Genomic DNA, 21,817 nt, shown 5'->3' with positions numbered 1-21,817 from the left:
TCCAAAAATAGAGACACGATTCTTGTGTCTTCTATTTTCTGACATTTAAGAAAAAGAAAGATACACTGCTGGCATCACCAGTTTGGCCATGAGATCATGGGTGCTGCTGGTAAGAAATGCACATCCTGCTGGCATTCCCACTGGAAGGAGTTCAGAAGAGGTTCTGGCAAACTGCAGCAAAGCAACATCTCAATCCACTAAAGAGGAAAACTGCATTGTATAAATTATATTTTTCCTGATCCAAAACCTAGGTGACTCACAGAGCAAGAGAGGGAATTCCTACAGCCTCAGGCAGCTCTCCATCCATTTGTATTCCAGATGGAAGAGCTGAATCAATCAGTGATTGTTGCAGGACATTGACCTGTAAAATATACTTGTCAAAATATTCTGCCTGTATTTAACCTGCAGCCTCGAAATTCAGCTCAGTTTGCTTCCCGTGCTCCAATTCAGTAAAAGACCCACAATTCCCAGATGGAGCAAGCCAGGTCTGCAGAGCAGCACCAGTCCCAGGGAGCAGAGCAGTCCCCATCCAAGGGTGCCACCTGCTGACAACAGTTTATTTCCTTACTCCGGGTGTCACTTCCATTCTCTGTTCTGGATTAAAGAGGTGACTAAACCCAAATTCAGCACTGCAGCCTGACAAAGAGTCATATCAGATTTTGAAGTAAGTTGTTTGGTCTTTTTCATCGATCCTCAGCATGTGTGGATCAAAATTGTGGCATCTTTTCCAGTTTGGAAAGGCTGAGCTGCAGGGGAAGCACTTCCCATGTCTCACATCACCTGTACTTTGGATTAATTGCAAGAGAAAATAAAAATCTGGTTTTCATGATGTGCTAATTCCATTATATTCTCAGGACTGAGGCTCTGCGGTCTCCCACATTGCCAGCCTCAGTGCCAGGCAGTGTGGGAATTCCAAGGAGTAATTTCTGGTGAAACAGAGGATTCATTTTATTTCACATTCTATTATGTACATCCCTGTGTAATTCCATCTCAGTGTGATAGGTCACAGACACCAGCTTGCTAAACTGAAAATTCAATCTGAAATTGATCTCTGGTGAGATCTGCAGGATGTCATCAGTGCTATCAAAATTTGAGGTTTATTTCAAGTTAGGGCCTCAGTTTTTGTCTGATGCTTCAAGCTCATCCCCCTCCCCAGCAGCAGGGCTGACCCCAGACTGCAGCTATGTGGCTGTAACCAGAATATCTGGGGAGAGCCAAACCTTGTGCTCGCTAGAAAACCTCATCTTCAGTGAATTCTTTCCCCAAATAGTTAGAAATGACAGGATTTCTACAGAAGGAAGTGTCTGGGGAAGGAAGAGGAGCCTGTGTTCAATGTACAGAGAGCCGGGGGAAAGGAAAGGAGCAGATGCTGAGCAGAGCCAAGGCCGAGCCACAAGGAGGAGCCCGAATCCTGCTCCGACAGGAATGAGGCCGGAGGTACCAGAGAAGCTGGAGTGCAGCAATTCCTTATTGCTGCAGCCTTCCAAGTGAAACAAACAGTGAAAAACACATCTCTTCCTGTTTCTACCAGGACAGTTTAACTCTGCTCCATGCAGTCTCCCTGACCTCAGCAGTCAGGATGAGCAGCAGAGCCAGGGCAGACCCTGGGGAAGGGTTTAGCCTTCACTTAGGTAAGGAAATAGCTGCAGCATTTCTGGGAGAGCCTGTGCCCGCTCAGCTTCATGCCTCTTCCCAAATCTTCCTCCTCTATCTCTTCCCTCAGTCATGGACTAGAACAAGACAAGGCAAACCCACTACACCCAGCAGTTGCCACGGGACCACTCCCCAATCTGTGCCCCTCACCAGCATGAGGAACAGGACAATCTGCAACAGCCACCCTGCACCTTTCCCTGTTGGATGATACAGTTTGGCAGAAAGTTACTGAAACTTTTGAGAAAGACTATTCCTGCATGATTGCCAGGTCAGTTTTTAGGGCTGGTAGCTTTAAATAATCATTTGAATCTTTTGAGTGCTGTTACAAACTCATAGTGTAAACATGTTCTATAGCTAAGATAAATATCTTAATAGTATTAATGCTGGGAACAAGAAACCTTTGCACTGCTGCCTATTGAGACAAGACCACTGAAACAGGACTGCACCTCAAATAATGAGAAAATCAGCATTAAAATATCTAATTCTCATGTATTTCCCCCGGAAATGGGCAGCTGAAGGGAACAGCTGGGCATTGCTGACTCTGGACTGGAGGTTTATTTGGTTTAGAAGCTGGATGACTTCATGAAAGCCTCACATCTCCCACTGGTTGAAGCTGTTTGGTCACTAAGCTGTTCGACAGCTGATAGGACACACTGCACTTGAGAATCCACAGGACTGAGGATCCAAGGGCTGCTAATTCTACAGCCTGAGAATTACCACAGAAAGTAGCTGCACAGCCCCATCCCAGCTTCCCATTTATTCTCTTCATGAGCAGGAACACATAACATACTAACTACGGGGTTAGAGAGAAGTCTGAGGCAGAACTGATCCTGTTCCACACCTACGGATTTTGGCCACACCTCACTATTATCATATGAAAAGAAAAAGAAAAAAAAACCCAAACAAGCGAAAGGAAAGCAACCCGGTATGCAGCTGATTCCAAACAACAACAGCGTGCAGGCTCATAAATGCTTCAGAATTGACCAAGAGGAAGCACGTTTCGTGATGACACAATCTTGTTGCTGTAGTCATTCATCGAAGGGAAACTCCCACAGGAAAAGGCATAAAGCTGCTCAGGGAAGGCGAAGAGGCTGCTCAGTGCTAGGCAGCCAAACCTGGGGTTCGATTCACACAGAGCTAAACATGAGCACCAGCCAAGGCCCTTTCCAGTTTTTTTCTGGGTCCCTGAGGGGTAGTACAGGGTGTGGTTTGGCCCAGCAAGGAACTTCTTACAGAGCATCAAGTGCAGATGGTGGTGCCAGCAGCACACATCCTTCCTTCTCCTCTGTCAGACCCTTCTGGCTGGCTGCAGGAGGGGCATCCTGGGGAGGCTTCGGTGAGCACTATGGGGAAAGCATCTTCCTGGGTGGGAATGAGAAACAGACTATGCAGAACCTGAATGAGCGCTTGGCTGCCTACCTGGACAAGGTCCGTGCCTTAGAAGCAGCCAACGCTCAGCTGGAGAGCTGCATCCTAGAGTGGCACAGGACAAAGTCTCATGGAAAGAGGCATGACTTCAACCAGTACGAGCAAAACGTCACTGACATGCAAAGACAGGTAAGTCAGAGCTGGGACTGTGTCATTCTGTGCTCTTCTAAGGAATTGGGGTTCTACTTTATGCTGATGGCTTTCCTTTAACAAAGTTAAATAAAACCTTTGAAATGTTAGAAATCCTCAGGAAGGCAGTTCCAGGATAGTCTTTGTGTTCACAAGGAGGAGAATGGGCACAAGAAAGGCTGGAAGGGGGCGAGGGGGATTCTGCAGAGACTGGCTGTGCTGCCAAGTGTTCCTTTCTGTACTGAAACTGGGGTTTGAGTAACTGCTGCTGGCAGAACTTGGTCTTTTTGACTGCACAAGTCTTGAGCAAATTACAAAGCAGGAGGAGTGCAGAGCCTGCCCCTCTCCTGCCGCTGTCTCCAGACAGACTGGGGCATTCCAGCTCTTTGATTCCTGCGGTAGCAGACAATGAAACTACAGGAGTTTTGGGACCAATGAGCTTATGTAATCAGATGGAAAAATACTTCATTGTAATTAAGAAAATAGCAGTGACAAATTCCTTGTGGATGTTTTCACTATAATTAAAAGGAGAATTTCTGGTTCCTGCCAGTAGTTAATATTAATGTTCAACAGTAACTCTTTCAATCTCCCAAACTCACGTGTCTTCAAATTTAAGCATAATATTAATCTGTATTCATAATGAACATCCTTAGCACTGTAACCATCTGTGTGACTAATCAGTGTAATTAACTTTACATACCCATATGGGGCAAAACCCAAAGCTCTTCCAAAAGCAATGTTGTCGTTTGCCCTCCACTTTTTATAATATAATTACTTGGCATTCTCAAGATCCTGAGAAATTCTTTTTAAAAAGGCTTGGAAATTGTATTAATTCACATCTTTGCTGACTGGGGCCAAGGACTTAATCAAACTCCATGCTCACAGCTAAAAGTGTTGCCTCCAGGCAGTAGGTGAGGTGCTCGGACCACAGCTTGTGTATGGAGAACCAGAACTGTCATCGCCCATTTCTGTTTTAAGGACAAAGAAAGGTCACCATCCCCAGAGCTGGCACTTGGGCACTTTCCTTTTTAACAGCAAGAGAAATAAAAACTTGTTCATCAAGAACATGTGTCCAGGTTGATTTGGAAGTAGTAAATCAGAAAGATTTAGGAAGACATTAAGCAGAAAACCATGATGTTGATTGGGGTGAAGCCCTCACTTTTGAGTAGGTTGTACCCAAACCATTTATTTTTAACAGTCACCCCTTAAACAGCTGTCCCTAGCCACAGACACCTGGAGGCTGGTGGCTGTCCTGGATGGGAAATGAAAGGCCAGGAAAGGATCATTTACAGGTGACAATTCAGTGATTGAACCCAGAATTTTTACTTTCTCTATAAAATATTGCAATTAGCAGCATGTCCGCCAGTAAAACGAGTGAAAATATAGCATCTAATTATTAACATAATTAAATTAATTAAATGCTAATTTAAAAGGTGAAACTAATTTAGCACCTAAAATAAAATTTAGGCTAAATTTAGGGTCCTATATCCAATAATCCAGCATGTCTATGATATGCTGCCTGTCTGAACTTGGAGGCATATAATCATTTGGCTTCTACATTTTTAACCACACTCTCCTGGATACCTGAATTCAGGATTAATGCCTGAATGGAGCAACAAGTTTTGGGAAAAGCCTTGCTCCAGCCCAACTCCATCCTAACCCAGATACACAATGAAATAGCACCTGTTCTGCAGGTAACTGTCTCATTTAAACACCTTGTGCTGCTAAATAAGCAAAGTGATCTACAGAGCATTCCAGGAGATGGAAGAAAGGACAGGAGACATGAGAGGTAAAGTCAGTGCAGGAAGCCTTCTTGGGAAATCCCTGTTTTGAGAAGGAATTGGAGTGTATTTCCTATACAATAATAATGTGAGAGTTCTTAATGAAGCTGACAGTTTGCAGACTGGCACTAGAGTCTGCAAATGTTCCTGTTGGATGCAGTAAGGAATTCCATGTGATTGTTAAGAGATAACTGGCACATGTGAGATCTCCTGCTGGCTGCAGAGCCACTGGGGCCACACAGCAGTGGGCAAAGCACTGACCAGTGCTCGGATTGCACAGAGTCACACACACAGCAATTCTGTACACAGCACAAAGCTGAGGATCTCATGTTGTTTTCAAGGCTGGATTCAAGAATTGCCTCTTCTTTGTCACCAAATTCCAGGCAGCCAGGCATTCAGGGCATTGTTAAAGTTCTTGAGCTGGCCTTGGTGGTGTCCCAGGGGAGTAGCGAGGTGCGGATAATTGCGCAGCAAGGCACAGTCTGTGAGCAGATTAGTGAAACATTCCACAGAACCTTCTTCACTACAGAGCTGAACCTTTGACACTTAAGGAGAATTTTATCATTTCCTTGTTTCTTTGTGATTCATTGAGGTGTGGGAAATTTACTCCAAGGTGTTAACGGCTCTGTAAATGACTTCTGTACAGCCACAGTGCCCCTTGTTTTGCTCTGTGGAGGCTGAGGGAAGGTAGCTGGTGGGATAGCAACCACTCTTCTCTTTTCTCTGTGTTAGAAAAGGACACAATGCCCTGCATTTATGATTTCCTGATAGTTATGTGTGAGTTCCTGCTGGAGTTCTTTCAAAGATTTGGCATGGAATACTGAACTTTTCATGCTCAGATCTATAGTTAAAAGCTATTCCATGTTATCAGGGACACATGAGCCTTTCCAGTGAGTGCTGAGTGCACCAAAGAAATGAGATCATGCTTCATCCTGCACCTTTTAGGGCAATTTTCAAATCCCAAAGCAAAATCAGACACCTGAATCAATCACTGCATGCTGCTGGTCGATTCAGAGCAGCTATAGGTGCATAACTGAATGGACCACACCAACCAGATGCCAGTGGTACTGAGCAAGAAACTCCAGGCTAAAGCCTGTGCTGAGTTGAGGGTCCTGCCAGTGAGTGGCTGCCACCATCACCAGCTCAGCAGGGTGTTCATGCACAAGCATAACATTAACTCCAGTATTTTGATTGTACTCAGACACAGCTTAATGGTTCTTACTGAAATTTGCCCAAAAGAAGCCCAAGGCAGCTTTGACAGCAATGCTGAACAGGAGCAGAATCTGGTCTCAAAACCAGAGGAAGGCAGTGACTGTTACTCTGTAATAGACCATGAAGTTTGTGTAATGAAAGTCATATCCTCTACCTGGCAGGAATAAGATGATGCCTCCTGGTCCATTCCCTCAAAAAAAGTAAGAAAAAGAGTAAAGTAAGATTACAGAGCAAAATTGCAAAACACCTAGGTGAATAAGGAAACTGAAATGCTTTTATTCCTGTGGTCACCTTAGCATGGGAATTCCACTATTTAGATGCTTCCTTTGAGCAGCAAAGAGGCAAAACCAGCACAGATTATTTACTATCATACCATGGCAACACCAACTCTCCTGTTGGATTCTCTGTTTTCCAGATTGAGGATAGCAAGATCACCAATGCCAGCATCCTTTTACAAATTGATAACGCTAACATGGCAACTGAAGACTTCAGGCTCAAGTAAGCTCTTCTTTGGTTTCCTCATTAGATTTGAAAGAGGATTAAACTAAACATTTATTTTTCTTGCTAATCCAATAGGGAAGAGATTTTACTGAGGCTTTCTGCCGAAACTGGATGAATAAAAACAATGTAGAACAGGGGGAAAAAACCCAAAAGCATGTAAAACCCACAAATGATTGCTGAAGAACCTTGAGTCACCCTGTTTATGATACTTAGTGCAGGTCCTGACGAGCAGGTTTGACAGCAGGCACTTGATACTTGTCACAAAAGGCACTTAAAACTGTCATCTGGGATTACAAATTATCCCCTCTAAGCACTGCACTTCCCAGTCCAGCCCAAATCTATTTCCTGGACTTATCACCTCTTCTGTCCAGCTCTGCAGGGAACACCTGTCCTCGTGTGGCTTCTGCTTTGGAGTCCCATGAATTGAGCACAGTAACTGAGCTGGTGCATCACCGGCTCCCAGCAGAGTCTCACTTTCAGTACATTGACAGAGAGTTCTCAGATCAACTGAAAAGACAACAATTTTGTACAGAACACTTTCAGGCAAGTCTTTCCAAAGGAAAGGATTTGACACTTCTGTAAGTAAGACTTCTTAGGAATCAGGAAGATTTTTCTTATTTCTAGCAGCTGGTGATCAGCTATAAAAATATCTCAGCTTTTGATAATATTGTGACAAACTCGGATACCCTGAGCACTGCCAGCCTTTCATTATCAGTCAGTGGTGTCACAAAAGGAACCAGTGGAACTTATTTGAGCGATGGAACTCAGACTGAATTCACTGGGTGAATGGAGAAGCACCAATAGAGCCCACAAAACACAGAGTAAAGGGAGAGATGCTGAGGTGTGAAATTGCTTCCCATGCCCAAGGGAAGACACAGCAACATCTCCCTTCCTTTGGCTCACTACAGACACTGCAAGAGGTTAGAGAGGAATTTTAGTAATTGGCTGCCATCACATTTTTCTTGTTTTTCTGAAGGACTCAGAGGTTACCATTTTGGAAAAACTAAAGCAATCAGTGCTTGCTGATAGTGTTTTCAGAGAATTGTATTCTCAAAGCTTCCACAACTGGGTGAATGCTAACATGCAAAAAGGGAGGTGCGAAAAAGAAATTTTATTTCCTACCATAGAGGAGAAGTTACGAGAGAGTGGAAACTGAAATACCAAACTAATAAAACTCATTGTTAAGACTATCCAAAAATATATAAATTACATATGTTAGAAACAGAATTGGTTCCTCTGGTTCCCTACATAGACTGAGCAAGTCTACTTCTCCTTATACAAGAGTCGGGCAGTTCTCAACATGCAGGTTGTGTCTTCTCTTTCCTCACAAAGATACGAAGCCGAGAAGTGTCGCAGGCAGGGAGTGCAGCTGGATGTGGAGAACCTGCGGAAGGAGCTCGACGGCATGACCATCATTACCACAGATCTGGAAATGGAAATTGAAGGCTTGAGAGAAGAGCACATCCTCAGGAGGAAAGACCATGAGGAGGTAGAAAAAGTTCCACTTGGTAAAATCCTATTGCACAAATCTTTACTACCGTGTAATTAACTGAGTAAGACCCACAATCTGTAAGTGGGATTGATGATTCAGGACCTAATCCTGTTTCTGAGGCACCAATCAGAGTCAGGTGAAGCAAAAAGCCTGTGTCTGCTTTACCAATTACACTGGGGTTTCAGAGAGAACAGATTGCTGGAGTCTCTCCCACCCATCTGTCATACACAGCTAATAATAACTGACATATTGGACAGAAATGTTCTCAGAAAGACTTAGATATAAATACACAGAGTGCTGCCGGGTTTTAGTCATCACAGACTTTTTCCTCTGTTCTGAATATATCATTTCCCATACTCACAGAAGCATGGAGGGATTGAGGGTTGGAAGGGATCTCTTTAGGGCCCTATATCCACCCCCCTAAATTCAAGCAGAGTCACCCAGAACAGGCTAACCTGAGCAAAACAGATCTCAAAGTCTTGAAGGATCAAAATTAAAAAGAATGGTTGGTGAAGTCAGGCAAAATTACTCATTCTTGCATAATCCTAAACACAGTAATTAGATAATTTTTAAAAGCCACACTACTCTGAATTCTCCAAAGCTATACTCAATGCTCTCTGTTATTCCCACATTTATAATTCCACTGCTTGAAACACGCTGGTTTCGCTTGATCTGGTGTTGTTTGCAGTTATTACCCAACACCGGACCAAACATCCTGCTCAGTGTCTGTGGGTTTTTAAAGCAGAGAATTAAACACAGGGTGCACAGTGGTGGGTGCAGCTGCCTTTGGCTGACCCCCCTCCAGCCCAGGAGAGTTCATGGACACAGGGGACCAGCAGAGCCATCCCTGTGTCCAGCTGATCTGCATTCCATGATGTCATACCCCAAAAGGCTTCTTTGCCTGGGTGCTTTGAAAATGGTACCAGGCACAGAAGGTTGTGCTACACCGAAAGGAATGTTACCCTACCTGCCCAACTGGTCCTATAATTATGTTGTTTACACAGTAATTATATGCTTTAATCCAATTATTCCTTTAACAATTACATAGAACTTTTACATTACTCTCCTGTAAACTTAGTTATAGTTCCATAAATATTAACATAAAGGGTAAGAAAGATGAAATTACTGTTAGATTTTCATCAAGGTTTTAGGTTTCTAATGGATAAATAAATAAAAAAATGCCAGTGCTTCTTCATTGAGTCCATTTCTTCAAGAAACATTCTATGAAAATATCTTCTTGCATGTTTTTTATTAAGTTCTGCCTCAGAAGCAACTATGTCATTGGTTTAATTCACATCACAGTATTATCAATATATAAATTTTTCAAATAATATTAACTTAATGTATATATCTAACAATTACCCCCAAAACCTCTCTGGGACTCTGTGGGTCTCTGAAAACTTTCTACTTCTATAAACAAGTTTGCTTGTTCCCTCTGACACATGAACAGGACATGGAAGCCAATCGCTCCTCACAAGACTTCAAAGTCAATGTGAAAGTAAACGCGGCCCCTCCTGCAGACTTAGGCAAGATTCTGGCTGAAATAAGAGAAGATTATGAGGCCATAATTGAAAAGAATCGTCAAAGCCTGGACAACTGGTACAAAGAACAGGTAACAGCTAGTCCCTGCTCATTTCCAAGCCCCCTGTGGCTGCACCTGCCTGACCAGAGTCTGAGTTTTTCTCTTGCTTCTGCTCCACAGAGTGCAGCAATGTCCCCGGCAGCAACCCCTAATCCTGAGCAGATCCAGCGCAACGAGAATGAGATCAAGGAGCTGAGGAGAACTCTGCAATCCCTGGACATCGAGCTGCAGGCACAGATTAGTAAGGTATCTCCTGCAGACATCTTGGGTTGCTCACACACTCCATGTACTCTCAGAAGTTGTCATGGACCAAATCTACATTTAAATCCAGAGCCTAGCATAACTTTGTTGCAGTTGCTAAAGTATGAGGGAAAGTGGAATTCAGATCATGCTCGACTTTGCCAAAATATGCAAAATAGATTCAGCAACCATCATCAGGAAGTGAAAAATGTATGTCTCTTCTTACAACAAAATATGAGGAGAAGAAGAAAAGATAGCTGACTACAGGTCTAGAAAGAAGACAGAAAGAAACACAAAGAATGCAAAGTTCATATTTACAAGCCCTGTTATCAGGCATGAATTACACAAAGTGTGAAAAATATTGGTGGGAAGCTTTCACAAATATTACATGGCCTTACACAGGTTAAAGCTCACATCCCAAAGACCTGGAGACTTTGGAGCAATTCTGGATAGCTCATGCAGAACAGACAGGACAGACAGCAGTGTCAGGAGCAGAGCTTTGAGCAGAACGGATATGGCAGGGATAAATGACTCAGTTTTGCCTTTCATGCACACACGGCACAGCTTTGTGGTTCTGCTGCCTTCACAAGAATAGTTATGCAAATGCATAAGTGTTTAAATTACCACAGCTTTAATTTTGCAATCTTCTAGCTAGAGACCAAATTTGCTGGTATTTCTGTGTTGTATCTACCACATAAATAATAATCATGGTCTTGGTATTATCTGCCCCATCAGAAACACATGCTGGAAGACACCTTGGCTGACACTCGGAATTATTACGCTGCTGCACTTCAAAACATGCAGCAGATCATCTCCAGGTGTGAGGAGGAGCTGAGCCAGGTTCGTCATGACATGAAGCAGCAAAATAACCAATATAAAGTTCTTCTTGGGATCAAAACACGCCTGGAAAAGGAAATTTCCACATACCGCCTGCTGCTGGAAGGGAATGCTGACGGGTAAGGCAGAGCTGCCCCGACTGGAACAGATGAAGAGTCCTCATATTTGGATTATTTATTTGTTTGTTTGTTTATGCTTAATCAAAGCTTGTGAGTCCCATACTACATCAAGGGTTGGTATTTTAATGTGACGGATCATAATAAAAAGCCGGAGCTACTTAGAGTACAGACACTGGTACCCATGTAATTTGGATTACCTAAATTAATAGAACTTTTTATTAAAAAAATAATAAAATTCTCCACTCCCACAGCATGGCCATCTCAGCATAGCAGAATGCTGGCCTCATTTTTATTCTCTCATCTGATTTGTATGAAGTCAAAAAAGGAAGATCAGCAGCCTTTAGAACTGCAACTCTCAGGCCGGCAGGACAGAGGGGCCCCAACTGTGAGGGTGTTTGTCAGAAACCAAATTGGGATCAACCTGAGCAACTCCAAATACACAAGAACCAATGCACTTGTCCCTGGGAGCAGTAGTGAATGTGCCCAGGGATGTTTCCAGTGAGAGTATCTACCAAAGGGAAAGCTCACATGGCATAAAAGCATCATTCTTTTTCCTTCTTTTCTAAAAGTTTTATCTTATAGTGGGATGAGGTCTCTTTAGAAACAGTGAGAAGGGGACAAATAACGTTTTGAAATTGAATAATTAACATTATTTTCTATTTCATTATCTTCACAGGACAGCAAGAAAATCTGAAACTAAAGGTAAAAGTTCCTTACTTTGTTCTCTGTAGTGACTCTTAATTACTGTCATTTCCAATCAAATTTTACTCAGGGCAATTTTAACCTCACTTGAGTGAAGTGTGGAAGGTGTGCATAGCAGGCTCACACAGGCCTTTGAGAAGCATTTCAGCAGTTCCTGGCTGCTGTGAAGAGCTCACTGCAGAGCCCATGGGCTGTGCCTGAGCCCCAGCCCTGTCAGTGGCCACAGCTCAGGCTCCAGACTAAAGCTTTCCTGGGATATGGCAAGGAGACTCCACTGGGTGACTAAAACAGCGTTAGGGCTTGAGAGCAAACCAAAAATCTGCATGTCTGGAAACTTGTATTCTGGCATGGGCATGACCTGCAGACATCCAGGATAATCTGCTGGATTTGCATTGGCTGGGCTCTCCCTGTGTTATTCATTTGCCCTGACCTGGACCAGACCCAGGGTGACTTTCTGGCAGCACATTTCACACAGAGCAGTAACAAATATTGACTTTAAGGAAAACACGTAGAGAAAACTTTGTTGAGGAGGCAGCAGGCAAATGACTGTAAATAAGGCTTTCCCTGCATCACCTTGTCTCAGCATTGCTCCTTGGCTAATTAAACTTTGCTTTCTTTCAGAACACTCTGAGCTGAGCAACCGAAAGCTCAAAGCGATTGTCCACGACAGCGTGAACGGGGAGGTGGTGTCCTCCACCATCAACGAGCTCCCCCCACAAGCCTGAAGGAAAGCTCTGCCCACCAGCAGCTTCCCCAGCTCCCACAGCCCCTCTGGAACACTGTGCTGTGGGCTGGTTCCCCTGGGTCAAACAGGGATCCTGTAGTGAACGCGCTTCTCAAATGATCTGCAGCCTAACACTGCAAAGTGCCACACAGAGCTGGGTCAAGCTGACTTTGGTAGTTTAAGGGGCTTTTAGTCACCAAAATGCTGGAAAAAAGCTGTTGAATTAAAGTGACTGGCTGAGCTAGTGGCAGATGTATTGTGCACATCTCCCCAGGGCAGGAATATCCATCTGGGATTCAGTTATCGCTCTGCAAATTAGCTATAATTTAAGGGGAATAATCTCTCAACTTTTTACCTGGTCTTATGCCTCTCATCATATACCTCACTGCAGCTAATAAATTTTTATGCATTATTTGTTCTGAACCTTGGAATATCTGATTTTGCTTTCCCTTACATATGTCCAGTCCACTGTGGTAGTGTCACTGACATGGCTCAGGACAGCCAAAGCCTCACTGTTTCAGGAGGGACAATACGGGAAGAACACAAAAAAGAAAAGAGGAGACACAAGTTACAGGTGACATTTACATGAGCAAAACTATTCAGTTCCCCTATACACAACTTATCAATGTCACCATTTGAAACAGCATTATGAGTAGGAGTGTTGCAAAGTCACTTCACTAAAAATAGTCCCCCAGAAACATTTCTTTATTCTTCAGTTGGAGAGAAATTTTCTAGCACTGTCTTTACACACTTTCCCTCAGAGCCTGTAAGTACTTTTCCAGACACTCAATCTTTCTTGATGACTCAGGTAATTCAAAAAACCATTTCAGTTATTTGGTCTCAAATTAATGTTCACTGGTTCTGCAGTCAGGCCAGACTGATGTTTACAGTGCATGTTAACATCAGGGAGAGCTGTTGGCCTCAGCCAAACTCAGGCTTCCTCCCTGTTTCAGCTCAGCCCAATGCCCGAGTCAGCAGCAGACCCTGACAGCAATAGAGCTATGCAAAGATAAAATTTGGGCAAGGAAAAGAGAAATACCATTAGGATGTTTAGATGAGGAAGAGTGTAAGGCAGAAGGAAGAGAGACCAAATGGAACATAATGAGTGTGTGAGGGATTTGCATTCCAAAGCCTGCGTGTCCAGGGCAGTCTCGCATTCATCAGTGACACTGTCATCATGTCCCGTCATGGACTCTCACAAAAGGGCTCCTGATACCTGCCTTCCTTTGAAACAGAGCTCACAAAGGAAAGGGGAAATCTCAAAGGCAATTCAGATTAAACTGAACAAAAGTGTCCACTTCTGTGAAACAGTGTTCTGCCACTGGCATGTTCCAACCAGATCCTGATCCCCCTTTGCCCCCTGCACCCCAACTCTCCACCCTTGTTGCACAAAGAGATCCCCAAAGCATTGGATGGATTACCTAATGGTTTCTTTAAACTGGGTAAAACTTGTAATACAGGATTAGTAACTCCTGGCTAATTAAGAGTGTCCTTCCTTATGGTTTACCAGATCTAACAAGCCAGACCTGGTGTTTGCAGCATCTGGACAAAATGTGCCCAGGTCTTCTTGAACAATTTTCTGTGTTATTTACAGATATGCTCATTTATCAGATTTACATAGCAGGGCCACATCGCCGTGACACAAATAATTATAAAAACTTCTAAGTAGCCCCTTATTTCTACATCAAAGGAAAGTATGTGCTTTGTGCTGGGTTATTGTGCTGAACTACAAAAAAGAAAGAAAGAAGAAGGAAAAGCAAATAATTGAAGTGCCTTATGGAACACGCCTGTCTTTATTTCACATTCCTGAGCAATGCTCTGGCTTCACTCTGCCCTGGTGTCCCCTCATGCAGAGGTGAGATGTGCTCCCCGTGCCCTGTGTCACACTCAGCTGTGGTCCAGGAGGTGTTGGAAAAGAGGCAGCAGAATTCCTGCTAAGAGGCAGCAGAATTCCTGTTCTCCTCTGCTGAGAGGCAGCAGAATTCCCACACCACTCTGATGATTTTAACCTATTCTTACACCTGTGCTGCTGCACTCTGTACAGGTCAGAGCAGTACAGCTCACAGCACCATCCTCACAGCTCACTCCATTACTGACACCATCATGCACTGATGGCTCCAACACAGCCATTCAAGTGTCTTTCACTAAGTGGAGTAAACCAATTAGTCTTTAAACATACAAATAGGCATTACACCACATTCTGTTTGTTTCTGGAAAAAATTGCTGATTTCTGGAGAATCTTTCACAGTTTCAGAATGCTCTGTAGAACTGCAGATCTCCTTTCTGTTGAACAGCTTGTGACACTGTGTCACCAGACGTGTGCCCTGTATCTGGTGGTTACTCATTACCTCTGAATTTGTGCTCTGGTAGATAAGCTATGCATTCCTAAATGTATTTAGGGTGGGTCTGCACCCTAAATAATAAATAATGATGCTAATATTTACCACTTGCATGCACTGTTAACATCACATTCTCACACCATGCTGAGAGATGAAGTCAGGGAGATAATGAATGGGGGCAGTATTATCATTCCCATTTTATTGCCTGAGAAATTGGAAAAAGAGATGACACAGCTCGCTCAAGGCTGCAAAGAAAGTCACTGAGAGCCACTAAATTAGAATCCATCACTTCACAGCTTCTACTTAGCCCAGCTATTAGATAATACAACTTCCTGAAGAGCCATTCCCCACTCACAGCAATCCTGTCAGTGTCTGATGGCTCGGAAGAGATAATGCCCTTCATTCATTCCAAGTGTTTATGGCTGGTCAGGACCCTGCACAAACTCTGATGATGTTCTTCAATGTACCTGTGCCAACAGCCTGACTGAAATGAGTCCTGCACAGAACCCTGTGCTGGCAGCTCTGGCAGCTCTGAAGTATTTGGGAGACTTTAAAAACACAGGTAGTGCTGCTTCTGATTTCAGAGCAGTGGCATGAAGGGAAGGAAATATTCAGGACTGTGATGATGTATGGCTTGAAAAATGACTTTGTTAATTCGTTGTATTGAAACTGATTAAACTCTGCCAGCTCTTATTTGTTCTCCTTCAGTATTCCATACACAAAGAAGTGCCATTTCTACATCAAGAAAGTGATGGACCCAGGCACAAAGAAAGTGCAATTTGAAAAATATAAAGTATTATTAAAAACAACACCCTCCAAGGGAATAAATTCTATTTCCCATAAATGGAAAAGGATAGCAAAGAAACATGAGCAGGAGAGAACAGCATTTCTCAGCCTAAGTGAATGATGCAACAATACTTCTGCAAACCAACAAGATACAGGAACTCAGCCTATAAAAGGAGGCTGAAACCATCAGCGTTCACAGCTGGCTCCTTGCAGTTTCACCTGCCATTTAAGGCAGTCCTGCACGGAATAATCCTCAGCATGATTTCCAAGAGCCTTGACTGCACTCCAGCCTGGGCATGAGTCACAGCTCATTTCACTTGTAGAATTGTTAAAACTTATTAAGGTGTATTACAATAGGCAGCTTTGGTAAGTGAAGTGTTGATCCCCTGGAAGAAGTGTGCGATGAGGTAATGCAGTCATGGTTTGTGCTATTAATCACACATTCTTTTGGGGAGCTGGCCCCACGCTGCTGGGGTTCAGCCTTATTTATCAACAGCCACATCTGTACAATGAAAATTTTTGCTTTCTGCCTTCCTGGTTAACGTGGATGCAAAATTAACAAAGTCATTTCAGAAAGAGAAGAAAAGAAATCTCGCCTTTGTAGCACTGCTAAACCCCCAGGTTCTATGGATTATTGAAGCAGAGAGAATAGGTAGAAGAGCCGGTAAAACATTTCACAATGTCCACACCCTGACCTATAAAGGTTCTAAAGTTTTGCTAGGAGATGCCTGTTCCTGTGTATGAATCATTTAGAAAAAGGATGAATCTATAAACAGGGAAGTAAGGAAAGAATAATGCTGGAGAGGCTGCACCCCCTGTCCCCCCATGTCCTGCATTATACCACATAAGCATGTTAATTATTGACTCTACCTGAACAATTTGCTTGCTGAAATCCCAACTTAAGTTTTAATGTCTGGTATTTCCTCACCATTCCTCTCTGTGTAAAAATTTTTATTCTTTTCAAGCTGTGCTTTTATGATATCCTTAATTGTTGACTATACGGAAATGACCTACTTGAGCCCCTGGCCTAGGACTGCCACAAATCAACTGTCTGCAAAAATATTCCATGAAACAGAAGTGCCAATGTGGGACAGTTTGGAATGTCCCTATGGCAGGAGCTCCCAGAGTGAGACATGATCTAATGGTGAGGCAGGTGCAGGGCTGCTTCTTCTGGACATGTTAATTTGCTTTTTGAATGTCTGAATATGCATCAGAAGCTTAAAGGCATAAAATCATAACACCAGCTGTGGTAAAGACACTTTCAATAACTATATAGACTTCGGGGGTAAATTTTTTGGCTTTCCAATGTCCTAAGGACAAGTCCAAAAGAGTCAATGTGACGCGCTGTAATTAGGCTCTATAGAAAGCAACAAAAATGAGGAATATAATTTGGAAAAATGTGTTTCAATTAAGAGGCATAATTAGCTGGAGCAGGCAGGGAAATGGAGAAACAAACAGGCTGAAGTAGCTACAAACTACAGTTCTTCCTTAGAACAGAAGTTCAAGGTGTGCTGCCTCTAGAGAAGTACCAGCTTTGGCTCAGCTCTGCACCTCCAAAACAACTTATGAGAAAATAAAAGATCAAGTGCATCAAACAAAAAACTGGGAGTGACTCTTGCCAGAGCAATTTCAAAGCAGGAAATCTGTAATGTTGCTGCAAGCAGACAGAAATTGTAATCATAAAGTTACCTGTGCAGGAAAGAGAACACATTCCTATGTCCTATTAATGAAAAAAAATGAGTAATTTTTGAAAGCCATTCCAGCACCCAGGCTCTGCTTCCAGGTAAATCTCACAAGAGACAGTTTCAAGACATTCTGAGGATGTATCTTCTGATACTGTAGAGAAGAAAAACCTTAAAAACACAACCAAAGAAACCTTTTCTTTAATGTCTACAGCCTATCACTGCTTAAAAATTGAGATACTCAAGCACCAGTCACATAAAAGGGTGCAATTCAAAAGGATAATGAACACTCTCTGTCCTCAAAGACTCACATATCAGAATTTAGAAAGATAGTCCATGCTTCTTGCCACTGCTTCCAAACCCACTCTATACACAGCACTGAACTCCATAATTATGTCTGGTGGCTCTGAAGGAAAATATTCCTCTAAACGTTTGGCCACAAGAGCGATGCTACCACATTTCCTGTGGATATAGGGCCAGGAAAGTGGATAATAGGAGACATTTCCTTATGTAATCCGTAAATTTTATTCTCTCGTTCAAGTTGCGCACGGATTCTCCCGCGGCGCTCAGCGCGGGGAGGGCTGGAGGCAGCTCCGTTCCGAAGGCCGGTGGTGGCCTCTAGTGACAACCAGGCAGATCCGCACGGAGCCCGGGGCCTGTCCCTGCTCCTGCCGCTCCTCCGGGGCTCCTGCGGCTGGGCAGCAACTCCCTGGAAATTTCTGCTGCCGGATTTGTGCGATGAACGTTACTAACAGTGCCAGACTTCCTCCAGGGGAGTACGGAGACGGATTTTCGGCCTGTTTCCTTTATTTTGTTTTTTTGGTATCTGCGTTCCTGACACAGATCTTGATGCTGGGAGGGTATTTTGGGTTCCAAGCAGCCCATAGCTTGCTCCTGGTTGTACAAACCTCGGGAGTGGGGATGCCGTGGGATCGCTGGGATGCACTGAAAGGATATTCCAGAGCAGTACCCAAACAAGAAGCTGCAGCTGTGCCTCTGCCCAGGCACCTCCTGACATTATGAGTGGAACTTTACCCTGGGGGAAAAAATGAGTTTTTCTTCTGATTTGGGGGCTCCAGGTGTGACACAAGTGAGATCTCCAGAACCACAAGAATTTTTTGTCTACACAGATATGCAATATAGTGTGTTTGTATGTATATTTTGCAGTGTACAATTGGTGTGCACTTATATTTGCACAGGGCCATGAAAATGGTATTTGCCTCCTGAATCACAGAAATATGCAACATTTTTCATGGGTACTGAACTACTCCAGCATTCTGGAACTGAGAGAGTCAGTAGGCTGAAATTCTCTCCAGTTCACTGGTTTTTTCATTCCCTTGACACTTCAGTTGCACGGGGTTTTTCCAACTGAGAGAGATCTGCCAGCAATCCTGTATTAGAGCTGATCTTAATGGCACTTTTGGGGAAGAAAAAAGAGAAGGTTCGTTTGTGTGGCCTGGAGCTGTTTTTGTTGGCACTGAGATCTGATTCTGTTCGAGGAGAGCAGCTGAGACAGGAAAGGCAGCTCTTGACTTTCATTTTCCACCTGTGGCTGGGGAGGGATGGAACCCACACATTGCCTCCTGCACCACTCCAGGAGCTGGAACACCTCTCTAAGTACCATAAATATGTAATGTTTTAACTTACCCCTCTGGTCAAAGCTCCAAGCAGAAAGAAATAAGATGCAGTGGTTTGATGATTGAGATATTTTCATTGGACAAAAGATAAAAAGGAGAGGGAAATGAGGGGAAAAAAATACGTGAGGCAGACAGTGTAAGATCTTAAACTGCAAATGCTCAGGGCTTAGGTGAATCCAGCTGAGTTGGTGACATCATCCAGAACTTACTTTGTTCTGATCCCATTCAGCAAAGCACAAAATACTTTGCTTTGCTCTTTGGGGAGAGCAGGCTTCACAGGCATTGGCATTAACAGGAGATGCAAAGGTAATTAAGAAAAGAAGGAGGGGAATATGTCAGACCCAGAAACAGTGAAGACTGGAATAAGGCTGGAACACTGAAAATGGAATGCATCTCTCTTGAATGCACTTTGCACAGCCATGTCCTTTCAGGGCTGTAGTGTAGATCTTTCAGAATCAAACTCTTATGAGACAAAAGCCAAGCACAGGGACCAACAAAAGGGTGTTGGATTTCACTCCTAGAATGGATCATCTCTACACATTGAACTAGACTTTGCCTTATTTCAGTCTCTATGTCAGCCAAAAGAAAAGCATCTGTTCCACCTAAAGGCAGCAAAATCTCAGACCCACAGCTGGGTGTGTCTTTTTTCCTTGAACTCTCCAGACTGGTTGCCCATGGCTGGTTAGCACAGGTGAGTCAGATGGAATGGCATCCCCATTATCAGAGCCCTGCAGAACTTATCTCCACGGTGCTCTAATGCACATTAAACTTCTGTCACACAGGTGACACTTCTTCATGAAATCAAACAAATCATTAGTGTGGCTATAAATGTTTTATTGTGTCTATAGGCAATCCACTCTGAGCAAGCATGTCACTGAAGGGCAGTGCTAGCTGTGAACCCACAGACTGTCCTCTACAGCTCCCACAACAGTCTGGAGCTGAAACTGCTGTGCTGAGCTAAGCACCAGCAAATGTTACAGCACTTCTTCAATGCTGACCAAAACTGCAGTACTGGGTTTTTAGGCTGCCCAACATCTATTTAGGTAACTTACTCTTACAAGCAATCAAGAAAATAAATAAATAAAAATGAGGCAGCCCATGTTCTTGCAGATAATTCCTGGGCATAGTCCAGGAGGACACTGAGGCCACTCCCAGCTGGTGCCTTGAGGAGCCCCTTGCCCTCCAGCCTGGCTGGGGCCTCACCCTCCCCTCACTGCCATGGCTGCAGCTCCAGGGCTCCTTCTGGCAGTTTGCACTGATTGATACAACCAGCCAAGATGTGTTACATGGAAAAAAGTGTACTAACCAAAACCAGGAGCAAGCCCCACCTCTGATGTGAATCTATCTTGATCCTAGCAAGTATTCTTGTAAATATTCTAGCTTTTTGGGGAGGATAGAAGCATATATGAAATTATAAGACCAGAGAAATTGTCAGTAAACAAATGAGGGATGAGAATAAAAAGAACACTAAGAAAATTCAGCCTTGTATCTTTTCACATTGGGTTTGCATGATGCCACTGCTCCTTGCTTCCTCTTGCATACATCTTGGGATGCTTCAGTCTAGAGGAAAATAATTGCTGGAGGTTCAGTTTGAACAAAAGCAACAGAGCCATAACACAAGGCAAATGTCTGACCTAAGCCTGATGCTTACCTTAATTCAAATCACTGACTTCTTTTTTCATTTGCTCACTCAATAAAAAAAATAGAATCTCCAAATGATGTTTAGAAAAAAAATATCACCCAGGTAACATGGAAACTAATTTTAATATTGAGAAGACAAAGCAGAATATTTGCTCTTAAACAGACTGCCACACAATCCTGCAGAGATCTAGGCAGTGAGATACAGAGCCAAGGGATGTAAGACCAGCAGGATCTCTTCTGTACTCCTCTTACAGTCTAAAGGTGTAGACTCTGCTCTACTAAAATGAGCAATTCTTACTCAGCCTGAATAACTTCAATGGACAAAAGACAATCCCCCCTGAGTCTCTGTAATGACACACCAGATGTCATGGCCAATGTACTTTGGTTTTACATCTCATAAAGGCTCTTTTATTACAAGTTACACCCAAAGAAGTTCAAGGTCCAAAGACACTCCACAGCATCCTCTTAGAAAGAAAAATCCTGCCCTGCAGAACCTGATTGCTTTGGTTTGGAAGCTGTGTTTCCAGAGCAGCCAAGTACAAGAGTTTAACTCTCTGCCTTGAGCCAAGACTAGTTAGACTAATCCCTAGCACAGTAACTTAAAGACTTGGCAGTACTGATTCCCCAATATATTGGGTATTCCCTAGTACCCAACTATTCTGGGTTGGGTGCTCCCAGAAAGTTGAAGGTGCCTCCAACACACAGTTCAGTGCCTCCAAAGCTCCGTGTCTCACCAATTTCCTTGCCCCAAGCTGGGAGATGAGTACATACAGCAGCTGCTCTCACTAACACAAGTCATGTGTGCTCATTGTTCTACCTGACAACATCAGTAACACACAGAAGCAGTGTCAGTGCAATGCCCCAGGAGCTGCACCTCCACACTGTCCCAACACACACCTGCCACCCACTCTCCAGCAGCACTAACAACCCCTCAGCAATCAGGTTCTTCCTTTGCTTTACAAATTCTCCATGCACTTTCTGCATCAAGTGTACAGCACAGTCAGCCCAGGAGCCTCCTCCACACGATCAGCAGTGGGATGGTTGAGTCTCTTCATGCCATGGAAAGGCAGCTGGTTTCCTGTTAATGACCACAGCCCCTGGGTTGGGGACAGACCTCCCCAGTATGGCACTTGTTAGCTGGTGGTCTCTGATGAGGCAGGAGGGAAACTTGTTTTGCTTCAACTTCATCCACACTGGAGGGCTGGAGGCTCATTCTGCTGGAAGCTGGAACTCAACACTTCCTGCCACTCTATGGACCTCGCATCTTACATGTGAAGCACAGTGGGCTATGAAGGTTTCCAATGTTCTCATTCCTCCTTTCTTACTTAAAGA

At 43.6% G+C, this 21,817-nt stretch overlaps 1 protein-coding gene across 1 annotated transcript; it reads left to right on the top strand.

The window, feature by feature from the left end:
- The first annotated feature begins 2,580 nt into the window (after window positions 1-2,580).
- LOC134430969 (keratin, type I cytoskeletal 23-like) lies at window positions 2,581-12,823 on the top strand. The gene is made up of 8 exons (XM_063178884.1): window positions 2,581-3,210; window positions 6,619-6,701; window positions 8,037-8,193; window positions 9,647-9,808; window positions 9,899-10,024; window positions 10,754-10,974; window positions 11,651-11,676; window positions 12,298-12,823. The coding sequence occupies exons 1-8, from the start codon at window positions 2,581-2,583 to the stop codon at window positions 12,399-12,401; spliced, it is 1,509 nt and encodes a 502-aa protein (XP_063034954.1). The 3' UTR covers window positions 12,402-12,823.
- The last annotated feature ends 8,994 nt before the right edge of the window (window positions 12,824-21,817 follow it).

This window comes from Melospiza melodia, chromosome 30 (assembly GCF_035770615.1).
Source record: "Melospiza melodia melodia isolate bMelMel2 chromosome 30, bMelMel2.pri, whole genome shotgun sequence".
NCBI classification, from domain to species: Eukaryota; Metazoa; Chordata; class Aves; order Passeriformes; family Passerellidae; genus Melospiza; species Melospiza melodia.
Note: the sequence above shows the minus strand (reverse complement) of the source record. Positions and strands in the feature narration are given on the sequence as shown.

What these genes read in the sequence shown, in the direction of transcription:
- LOC134430969 (XM_063178884.1), top strand. Translation starts at nt 2,581, where the DNA reads ATGCAGCTGATTCCAAACAACAACAGCGTGCAGGCTCATAAATGCTTC. An exon ending in ACAACTGGTACAAAGAACAG is followed by an intron (nt 9,809 to 9,898) that starts GTAACAGCTAGT and finishes TCTGCTCCACAG; the next exon opens with AGTGCAGCAATGTCCCCGGC. An exon ending in TGCAGGCACAGATTAGTAAG is followed by an intron (nt 10,025 to 10,753) that starts GTATCTCCTGCA and finishes CTGCCCCATCAG; the next exon opens with AAACACATGCTGGAAGACAC.